At 34.8% G+C, this 12,256-nt stretch overlaps 1 protein-coding gene across 3 annotated transcripts in view; it reads right to left on the reverse strand.

The window, feature by feature from the left end:
• Nucleotides 1–12,256, reverse strand: part of map3k7 (mitogen-activated protein kinase kinase kinase 7) — a 147,882-nt gene that overhangs the window by 109,196 nt on the left and 26,430 nt on the right. For all 3 annotated transcript variants that reach the window (XM_051925451.1, XM_051925450.1, XM_051925452.1), the window contains exon 2: nt 3,252–3,362. In XM_051925451.1, the coding sequence (XP_051781411.1) occupies nt 3,252–3,362 (111 nt within the window). The remainder of the gene's footprint in view (nt 1–3,251; nt 3,363–12,256) is intronic.

The raw sequence follows: 12,256 nt of genomic DNA on the forward strand, positions 1-12,256 counted from the left end.
CCGCTGCATCTTTAATTTCAACTAATTCAAGATTAGTTTAAATGTGAAACAGTGGAGTGAATTTGGATCACATTTTAGATGAACGGTGCCTACACAAAGATTCAAAACACAAGAATAGATACCGAATAACATTTTTTATAATGACTTATGTCAATATTTGCAAGCACCCGCATTTTATGAGTGGACTCTGATGTGGCAATACATATGTTTGTTAAATTATGGTGAATTCTGAATGAGTGCAGTGCTGTGAATAAGTTTTTTTTTTTTAAAAAGTGCAATAGTATTTTGTTCTACATCTTGTAAATATTGGCACAACTAAACAAACAAGCTTGATGGAATAAATATTTCCCTCATTTGTTAAATTTATGTTTCTTAATACTGTACTTATGTTAACTGTTCACTACTAATCAAGTGTTGCTTCTTAAATGTCATTCCATGCTTATGCATATGTTAGAAAGTCACTATGTAGACACCCTTTAAATAAAACGTTACTGACATTTATCCTTGACACTTAAAGCAACAACAGGCAAAACATTGTCATAAAATGCATTCACATGGGGCTACAATATAGCACTTAATGCTTGTGATTTCCCTCCTTTTCAAGCAGATTATTTTTATTTTCATTTCTTATCATTTTCTCTCTTAGTAGCAAGAATGTGATGGTTCTCCAGGTGTTGGAGTGATTATACCTGTACAACAGATCCGCACTGTTAGTCCTGGCAAAGTGCCTGATGATGTCCATACTCCACAAAAAGTTCAAAGATGTCCTCTGCACTGGAGGATCTCCTTGGGGCAGCCTATGAACCAGAGCCTGCAGTATCATTAAACAACACTCTTGTAGTTAGGGTTCAAGAGGAAGTGAGCATATAAAGAGATGTGAAATCTGTTCCACTCTCTGAAAATCCACTGAAATGGTGGAGAATGCATGAGGAGAAGTATCCACTTTTGTTCCAACAAGCAAAGCACTACCTTTGTGTACCTGGGACCAGTGGCCCTGCTGAGAGGGTTCTCTCTTTAGCTGGCGATATTCTTACTGCACACAGAAGTTGCCTCTTGCCAGAACACACAGACCTGCTACTTTTCTTACATAAAAATCTTAGTCTGTCTAAGAAGTGAGCATTGCAAGTCATACTAAACTGTTTCTCGTTTGAAGAACTTTTATGTTTTTGAAAATTTTTTTGAACATACAGTATGTTAAAAGCTGTTGTCACTTTTCTGATACCATGAATTCTTTGGTCAAAATTCATCACATTATATATGTTGTTCTTTATGCAAGGTTAAGTAATCTCTAAAAAAAGCTAGCCTTTCAAATATATCAGTGCACACTAATTGAATCAATATAAAGATGATACTGGATCAAATCGGGACATTTTGAATCGAATCAGGACATTAGTACTAATACCCAGCCCAACTGAATACCTCAGACTGATATCATTTGCAATACCACCAGCATTGTGGGCTTGCTTGAGGTAATAGATTATTTAGAATATAAGGATGTTAGTCTGCATCTGACTTCTGACTCGAGGACTTAAAAAAGAAAAAAATCATCAGAATTATAAACTTCTGTTGGTTGCATATCTCAAACTTTCAATGTCTTATATTGGTATAGAAATGTCTTCCACAGACTAGATTTTCCTGTTACATATTGTTTATTACTAATTTGTCATAGTTCTTATTCACGCCTAAATCAAAATTAGATTTTTTTCTAAACTTCAAACCCTAATACATCTTAACAATAAAAAAAAAGTTTACTACACAAAAACTGTATTTTTATTATTAAACGTGCATTTCTGATGTACACCAGTTATGGTTCACAATCATCTATTTTTATTTACTAATGCTTAGTGCAGTGGCAGCCACAAAATGGGCAACAACCTTGCTAAAGTATGAAAAGCTTATACCCAGAGCAGGTCTTTCACAATTGAATCCCTTAATATAACCTATAGAGACAAGCTGAACTTCAGTTTCAGCTACCAAAAATGACTATTTTTTGTGGTAACAATTATGAATAAACAGACAAACTCAAACTTTGTTATGGTCATTGTTTCAACCATAAGTAAAAGCTCATAAAAATATTAGCACAAGAATGATTTAAGAATATTTCTGTCTAAAAATATATCCATAAAGAAAACCCCAAATAAGAATCTTAAAGATAGAAAAGAAGAAAAAAAAAGTAAAGATTTGGTGATATGATTTTATATTAAAGAGAAATATTTTTCCCACCCACATTATGGATAAGAGAGAGATACAGAAATATATCTAACAGTTTTATATACAGTATGTCATCTTTTTAAACCCTATAGTGCACTGAACATACATCTGTGTTTTTAAATTGGAACGATCAGCTGATTATCTTAATTCTCTATAAATCCATTATATACAGAATTCACTTTAAAAATAATTATACTGCATTTGCTACCCAGTGCTAATGCTGAGATGCAATACCTTCCAAACTTAGATTTCTTAACTGAAATCCAAAAACAGAACTATGAAATTGTACATTTATAATCAAAAACATTTTAGCTACTATTAATCAAAAATATACAAGCTTTTATGTTTAAACTACATCAATGAGGCAGAATTTTGCTTTCTGTCCACCTGGGATGTACTTTTATAGCATTTACAGTTAGACACCCTATTTTTAAAATTGCTTCATAAAAAGCATCCTATTATGTAGAAAAAAGCTTTAAATGTGTAAATGAATAGACAACAAGCCTTTAAAAAGGAATCAAATTTGCTAGACACTTAATAGCAAGACTATGGTGTGGTGAATTTCAATTGAAAATAATATAAATTGCAACCCAAACAAATGTGTTTTTACATGAACTCTCCAAAACAGACTGGCATTCTGCCCACTGTTATCAACTTTAAATATCTTTTACTGTGCAAACTACTATAAAGCATCAAACAAATTTGTAAAGATTAAAAATACATTTTTTTAATTAAAGCTAGAGTGTAAATTGATCTTATGTAAATGTAAAGGTATGAACGAGTGTGCCTTGAGCACATTGCTGCTAGAATATCAGGACATTTGTTGTTTTAAAAACAAACAGTTAAATAGACACCCTTTCAGAAAAAAGAAAAAAAAAAATCTGGGCTCATAATATAAATGCCTCTGATCCAAAGCATAACTTGCTTGTTCCCACCAGCTTTGTGTGATGTGCAAGCACTTGATCATTGTTAGAAGGCAGAATAAATATTCCACTAAAAAGTCTCTAAGTTTTAAAAACCCCCAGAAATTCTTTTATTACCTCAACAGAGAAAGCTTTTCTTTCAGATTCACTTTCTATTGTCTTAATAGCCACATCCTTTCCTCTCCATTTGGCTTTACAGACAACACCAAAGGCACCTCTTCCAACAACCTAAAAATAAAAACCAACAACAAAAGAAATGTTAAATTTCACAAGAACAGTTATGAAATGTAAAAGATGCTGCTGCAGATTTAAGCTTGTGGTAAGCTTATGATCATCAGGAGTTGAAATAATCAGCAAATAAAAGCATTGAAATTGATTAAACTATTTGAATTGCTGATGCTTTCTAAAAAATAAATAAATGGAAATCAATATTTATAAATAGAATTCTGAATACATAAAATCTAAAAGTTAACCACTCAGTTTCTTTTTTGAAAAAAGGCAGATGACTCAAGTTTTTGCTGTAAAATATTAAAGGAGGAATACTAATTAGTTTAATCAAATGCCACCTGCATGCTTTGTCATCTTTAACACGTTACCTTTACACTCTATGCCTATGAGGCCTTTCGAGAATTACTTTCATGTAATGTCCTTTAAGAGCAATTTTTTTTTCATTTGTTAATAAACCCCATTTGAAACAAATCACAGAATACAGTTAGGTCCATAAATATTTGGACAGAGACAACTTTTTTCTAATTTGGTTCTGTACATTACCACAATGAATTTTAAATGAAACAACTCAGATGCAGTTGAAGTGCAGACTTTCAGCTTTAATTCAGTGGGGTGAACAAAACGATTGCATAAAAATGTGAGCATTTTTTTAACACAATCCCTTCATTTCAGGGGCTCAAAAGTAATTGGACAATTGACTCAAAGGCTATTTCATGGGCAGGTGTGGGCAAGTCCGTCGTTCTGTCATTATCAATTAAGCAGATAAAAGGCATGGAGTTGATTTGAGGTGTGGTGCTTACATGTGGAAGATTTTGCTGTGAACAGTCAACATGCGGTCAAAGGAGCTTTCCATGCAGATGAAAGAAGCCATCCTTAAGCTGCGAAAACAGAAAAAAACCCATCCGAGAAATTGCTACAATATTACGAGTGGCAAAATATACAGTTTGGTACATCCTGAGAAAGAAAGCAAGCACTGGTGAACTCAGCAACGCAAAAAGACCTAGACGTCCCCGGAAGACAACAGTGGTGGATGATCGCATTTCCATGGTGAAGAGAAACCCCTTCACAACAGCCAACCAAGTGAGCAACACTCTCCAGGGGGTAGGCATATCGATATCCAAGTCTACCATAAAGAGAAGACTGCATGAAAGTAAATACAGAGGGTGCACTGCAAGGTACAAGGCACTCATAAGCCTCAAGAATAGAAAGGCTAGATTGGACTTTGCTAAAGAACATCTAAAAAAGCCAGCACAGTTCTGGAAAAACATTCTTTGGACAGATGAAACCAAGATCAACCTCTACTAGAATGATGGCAAGAAAAAAGTATGGAGATGTATTTATCCAAAGCATACCACATTTATCTGTAAAAAACGGTGGAGGCAGTGTGATGGCTTGGGCGTGCATGGCTGCCAGTGGCACTGGGACACTAGTGTTTATTGATGATGTGACACAGGACAGAAGCAGCTGAATGAATTCTGAGGAGTTCAGAGAAATACTGTCTGCTCAAATCCAGCTAAACGCAGTCAAATTGATTGGGCGGTGTTTCATGATACAAACGGACAATGACCCAAAACATACAGCCAAAGCAACCCAGGAGTTTATTAAAGCAAAGAAGTGGAAAATTCTTGAATGGCCAAGTCAGTCACCTGATCTTAACCCAATTGAGCATGCATTTCACTTGTTGAAGACTAAACTTCAGACAGAAAGGCCCACAAACAAACAGCAACTGAAAGCCGCTGCAGTAAAGGCCTGGCAGAGCATTAAAAAGGAGGAAATCCAGCATCTGGTGAAGTCCATGAGTTCAAGACTTCAGGCTGTCATTGCCAGCAAAGGGTTTTCAACCAAGTATTAGAAATGAACATTTTATTTCCAGTTATTTAATTTGTCCAATTACTTTTGAGCCCCTGAAATGAAGGGATTGTGCTAAAAAATGCTTTAGTTGCCTCACATTTTTATGCAATCGTTTTGTTCACCCCACTGAATTAAAGCTGAAAGTCTGCACTTCAACTGCATCTGAGTTGTTTCATTTAAAATTCATTGTGGTAATGTACAGAACCAAAATTAGAAAAAAGTTGTCTCTGTCCAAATATTTATGGACCTAACTGTATGTGCTCACTGCTGGCCACTTAACATTCTGATGCAAAATTATGAAGCAGAATCAGGAACAACTGTCACGTGCAGGTATTCAGTCTAAATCAAGTGAATACAGACAATGACTCTTTTCTAAAAGCTACTGGTGTAGTCATTTTTAACACCTAGTAGGATTATTTAAATCCGGATTTGAAACCAGTCATCAGGAGTCAGTATATGTTGAAAGATATTTATTTAATTGATTACACGTATGGACAAAACATTGTTTTCATGGGGAAAAAAGACAGAAAAAAATATTTTTAAAAGAATCTGTTTTGAACATTTTTGAAAAGAGATGTGTCCCTGTGTCCGAGTACCTATGCATGTTTGTGTCTGAAGAAAAAAAAAATTGTGTAACTCAAGAGCAAATAGGTTGATTCTGATTAAAGTTTGTGGACAATTTGGACTCATTTGTCTTAAAGAGTTAACTGGGATTTGGTAGAACTCCCTCTATTCAGCTTTGACCTTTTAAACCTTAAAGTATGTAAAGCTGAAATCACTACTTGGGAGCTCACAAAATTTAGCATGCACATTTAGGACTTTTCTGGATTCTGAATTTTATTTAAATTTAAAGTTTAACCTTTGAGCTTTTGAAGTTCAAACATTTTAAATGCAGTAGTCACAGCAGCTGAACTCAAATACAATTGGTTTGTTATTATAAATTACCAGAATGTATAGTTTTTGTTGTATTGATTTGTTTCGCTATAAAGTTTTTCTACATTTGAGTTTTAAACTCATCACCTTCACTTCATAAGTTGGGCATGCTAGCCTCAAGACCATCCCAAAGTGTTTGACAGAAGGTGTGGATTTCTAGAGTTGCCTATAAAGTTGTCTAAAATGTAAAGAATGAACTTCAGTCATACCGAATCTTCCATACATTTTGACAAATTCACGTCGTGTACAAAAACACAGCTGGCAGTTAAGTAGTGGGTCTGAAAGTTAGTCAGTCAACAAACCCCTGCCCTTTGTCACATTGCATTTTCCCAACCATTGCCTGCACTTGGCCTTACACGTATTGATATGGCAGTATTAAAACTTCACATGCTCAATTACTCTGTGATTTTACACAATAATTAGCCGTCAATTTCCAAGTGTTTCCAGTTTCCATATTTTAGATTAGCTATAGCTGCAAGCAGCCATTAAGGACAGGAAAATATAGAAATCAATATACTGTCACGCTTGGGTCACAGATTTGCTCAGAGACACAGGAGGTTGAAGAAAATAAAGGAACTTTATTCAAAACACTGCAAACAAACATCTGTCTCTTTTCAAAAGTTTAAACGTGCTCCTCCATGACAATTCAGAGATGACAGTTTCCCCAGGAGGAGGGAATGTCTGAGAGGGGTAAGGAGAAGCAAGAAATCAGTTGTAAGCCACTGGGAGAAGCCCGTACAGGCTTTTTGACAAGGCGGAGTATCGCGCGGGAGGCAGATTACGCGACAGAGCCGGCCAGAAGGGAAAGGAGAAATGTGAAGGTAGATTGTTTATGTTTCCTAGGGGTTTCCTAGGGTTTTTCCCAGGGGTGTCTGTGTCTTTTTGGGAGTACGATTAGCTTCGCAGCTCACAATATCATAAGTTAACATTCAAAACACATCTTTCTGAGTTTGTACTGCAGTCTACAAATACAGTAAAACATGTGGTCATGAACGTTTCCGAACACGTACAAATCGGGTTACGATCAAAAAGTTTGCCAAAATTTTGCCTCTGGTCACAACCACATGCTCTGGTGGCTAACAAACACACTGGTGGCCAGCTTCCCTACGTGCATTCGTACGTGCCAAAAATTTCCCATTCTTCATTTCCCATTTTCTTTTGTTTGCGTATACAGGGCCTAACAAAGCAGCTGATGTTGCAAAAGGAGTTACAATGTTAACCAAGCGAGGCGATCATATGTGAGAAAGCCAGGAAGATTCATGGTGATTTGCTGAAAAAAAAAAAAAAATCCTTCTTCGAGTGGTGAAGGGGAGGAATTTAAAGCCAGTAGAGGATAGTTTGAAAAGTTTCACAAGAGAAGTGGCATTTAAATTTTCTCCCTGTGCTTAAAACTAAAAAAAAGTGTTTACAGTGAGAGGTTCATAAGGGTCTAGCGCGAACTCTTACAATGTTAGAAAACCTTGAACAACAGAGAAAACTAAGTGTTATTCAATGTTTTTACATTTAGTTTACTATTACCCTGTGCATTCTATGGTATACAGTAATTAACTATTTTTGTGCTTAAAAAATATATATATTTACATACAGATCGTATGGTCTGGAACAGATTAATTGTATTTACATACAATCTTATGGGGAAATTATGTTCGGGTCGTGTCCAGAGTTTTGGAATGAATTACAGTCGTGACCAGAGGTACCACTGTATGCTCCACTATAAACTTCACTTTGAAAACTTCTGAACATTGAATTAATAGTGGGTGTGTTAATTCTGGTTGGGTACTGTCTGAAGGGGTAGTAGGAACAATAAAAGTAAACAAAACATGAAAATGGGAACATGATTTTTGCATTCCCTCCTTGGTGGAAGCTCTAGACACCATTCCAGTTCAAAGATATTGCCATGCATGCATGTACACACTCATTACCAAAATGTCAGTAAGAAGTTGCTAATTAACATACATGAACTTTTTGGATGTGGGACAAAAGTGAGAATGCAAAGAATACAAACCAGCAAACAGGAAGGATGAGGAAATATGGGGCAATAGGATTAATTTCCTTCAGTAGATTTGTGGTCAAAAAAGTATCACAACATCACATCATAATGTCATACACAACCACCAGAGCTTCAACTTCTGCATGATTTTACATTTATAGTTCATCCTTGTAACTAATTTGAATATTTTAATTAAAATTAATTTTTATTCACAAACTGTAAAGACAGTTCAGTTTAACTAGTTTAATGAACACACAGCAGGAACTTTATTTTTAAATCAGTTAATGTAAAAAAACAATCATCAATATGATAAATTGAGACAACTTATTGGTAACATTACATAAATGACTATCAAATAAAATGTAACATTGACTGTTGAGTGTTAACAATCATTTCAAGAACTGAAATATTGATCATACCAGTACACTCTAGGCAAGTGACAACACATCACTGTGTTGAAACTCTCTGTATAGTGATTGTAAATAAGATAAAGAAGTATGTCAAATTTTGCACAGGTGCAAAGATGGCAACTAATAGTGTGGACTACGTATGGTCTGAACATAAGGTATTTAAAGAGCTGTGCATAATACAGTGTTATATTATTACTTTCCCTGCAGGCTGGCAGTTTCAGCAGATACCAAGAGTGGAGAGTGTTCCAGTAACCTGAGACAACATAAAAGCATAACTGTCCTGGTTGTCCTTGTGCCAATTTAATGTTATCAGCATTAAGACAAACAAAATATCAAACCATTGACATAAAATGATTTATCCAATTCCCCAATTTAGAAAACAGCTAACTTACACAATAGGTTTCAGTGGTTTAATTAATGACCTTTTAAGATATACTTCAGACAAGTTGTGCTTTCAGGCACATTGTTTGGAAAATTCAGTGCACATCAAACACAAAATGCATTCCCATAAAGCTGTGCTTTTGAAATTAAGATCCGCCTCTCCCCCTCATTCACTGGTCAATAGTCCTGTCTTTAATTCAGAAGTGTAGTGTCATGGTAATGTGGTTCTTATCTATAATGTGTACAGATTTCTCCTGAAGTACAAATTTAACAATAGTATTACAAAAAAATGCATGTTTTTTTAAACATTTTATTAGAATCACATAACTTTCCATACAAGCAAATCAACTTTAACAAAACGAGATTTGAAATAAATCAACCCTGACCCATGAAAAAAAAATTCATGTCTTCAACATGTATTGGACATATGACTAGAAAACAGACAAATCAATTTTGCAACAGAAGTAACATGAGATTTTTTTATTCTTTTTTCCAAGCATATTTTTCATAATGTTTGCCATTGTGCAGTACTGGATAACATTATGTTTAATTCTAAAATAAACTTTTTTCTTTCCCTTCTGTTTGAAAACAGGAGATTACACTATTTTGTTGGCCATCACTAAAAATGACATGGGGTAAAGTAACATATAAAAAAAAAATCTTTTTTGGATGGAGTATTCCTTTAATAAATCCACCAAAATCAGCCGCGGCCAAACGTTTTGAGAATGACACAAGTATTTGTTTTCACAAAGTTTGCTGCTTCAGTGTTTTTAGATCTTTCTGCCAGATGTTCCTATGGTATACTGAAGTATAATTACAAGCATTTCATAAGTTTCAAAGGCTTTTATTAACAATTACATTAAGTTTATGCAAAGAGTCAATATTTGCAGTGTTGGTCCTTCTTTTTCAAGACCTCTGTAATTAACCCTGGCCTGCTGTCAATCAACATCTGGGCCAATTCCTGATTGATGGCTGCCCATTCTTACATAATCAATGCTTGGAGTTTGTCAGAATTTGTGGGGTTTTGTTTGTCCACCCAGTTCTCGAGGATTGACCACAAGTTCTCAATGGGATTAATGTCTGGGGAGTTTCCTGGCCATGGATCTAAAATTTCAGTTTTGTTCCCTGAGCCACTTACATTATCATTTTGCCTTATGGCACAGTGCTCCATCATGCTGGAAACGGCATTGTTTATCACCAAACTGTTCCTGGATTGTTGAGAGAAGTTGCTCTCGGAGGATGTTTTGATACCATTCTTTATTCATACTTTATACTTTATTATACTTCAGTAACTTGATTTAAAGCTGCCGCAATTATTCAATAAAGTATAATTGTTTAATCGGCATAAAATTATTAATGCAATTATATTTTCCTAATTAATAATAATAATAATTCATTACATTTATATAGCGCTTTTCTCAGTACTGAAAGCGCTATCCACACAGGGAGGAACCGGGAAGCGAACCCACAATCTTCCACAGTCTCCTTACTGCAAAGCAGCAGCACTACCACTGCACCACCTGTGAGGATATTAATTGATTAATTGTTCTTGCTCGTACCATAAATAAGGCACTTACACTAATTTAGTTATCTAACAATTCTTCTTTTAGTAATGCAGAACTTAAATTCATGCTAGTGTGTAGCACTGGGACAGATGGTAGAGTCGCAGTATTTCTTCAGATAACATTAACTAAATACAGTCAGGCTGCTAAATACACTTGCCAGGTACCACTTTATCACTTGCAAGGTCGTTAAAGTAAGATGTTTCAATGCACAGGCCATCTATAGTAAATACAAGTGACTAGTCCATTGTATGTACTTGCTAGCTTAATTTCAGGCAAAGTTACATATCCACATTTTGTCAGATATTTATGCCAAGGCAGGCAACTTGCGATTCCTGTCATCTTGTGGATGAGAAAGAAAACTACATATTAGTGATAGAATCCTATATAAACAACTGATTTGTTATGCTATTTTTTGGTATTTTCTGCAATTGTAAATAAATCATAGTCAATAATCAGGCTAATTTTGGAATACCACAAATCAAGTGCTCTGCACTGAAAATATTTTTTTCCTTCATCCTTTTCATTGCAAGTCTGAAGCAAAGAGGCCAATTTTTAGCTTAAACATTTTAGTGATCTTCTGTTTGATACAATTGCAAACAGGATTTTTGATGGATTAACTTTGCACACGTTGCACTGATATGATAATCTACATTTGTACTGTCAACACTGCTTGCTTACATTTTTACATTTAATGTCTGACAAGAACAGTAAAAAATCAAGTACAAGAACAGCTCTGCAAAGAACCTACATATAAAAGTCACACTGAAACATGGCCTGGATTAAAAAAAATGGCAATAACCAACTACAGGAAATAAAAAAAAAAACAAAAAAAAACACTGCAGATGTTACCCCTTCAGAATTAAGTACTTAACTTAGTAGTAAATGCTAAAATTAACAGTGACGGAAGTTCATTTAAGCCACTGCAGCTGCAAAAATGTAGTTCATTGGTTTTACCTTAGCCTCCTCTTCAAAAGTTAGGAGTTGCCCTCCCCTAGCTTGTGCTTTAAACTGGCATCATTTATATTCTACAAACATCATTATCTCGCTTTATGCCAAATATGGTAGCTGAGCCAGCCCTCTTGAATATAGAAAAATAAATAAATAAACACTGCAGATGTATGCAAAACGTCAATGAATAATACTGTTTTTTTTAACATCACTTTCCTGGGTTGTGTGGTTCGTCATAGAGCCATTTCTTGGGGGAAAAAAAAAAACAATTTGGGAAGGGCTCCCTGTATGTGAAGTTTGTTCTTTGGTCTTTAAAAAGTTTCCTAATATGTGGGCAAAAGTGATTTTTTAATGTGCAGTATCCTACCTAGTTGCATACTAACAAATCAAGAAAATCTGCCTGTTATTATATGCAGGAACAGTTCTTTTAAAATCAGGAACTCAATGGCATTTCACAAATCTATTACCACCTGTTACTGATATAAATAATAGTTCTTTCTGGAACGTTTATGTAGATGTCTCTTTAAGGAAACCAAAAATGGTTCCCTTATAGCATCCCTCTGAAGAACCTCTCTGGCTCCTTTATTTTTAAGAGTGTAATGTAATGAGTCTTAGAGTATATTTACATACATATTTATATGATCACTTATTCAGACTTCTAATATTCAAGCTAAGACAGAAACACATTTATTTTTGAGACTTCACGTAAAATTTTAAATGTGCCTTACTCACACACATCATCATTGTCTGGATGATTTTATGTCTTTTGCCTTCAAGTTCAATACATTAAACTATTCAATAAAAAATTCAAATACA

The sequence above is a fragment of the Erpetoichthys calabaricus genome, chromosome 3 (genome assembly GCF_900747795.2).
Source record: "Erpetoichthys calabaricus chromosome 3, fErpCal1.3, whole genome shotgun sequence".
NCBI classification, from domain to species: domain Eukaryota; kingdom Metazoa; phylum Chordata; class Cladistia; order Polypteriformes; family Polypteridae; genus Erpetoichthys; species Erpetoichthys calabaricus.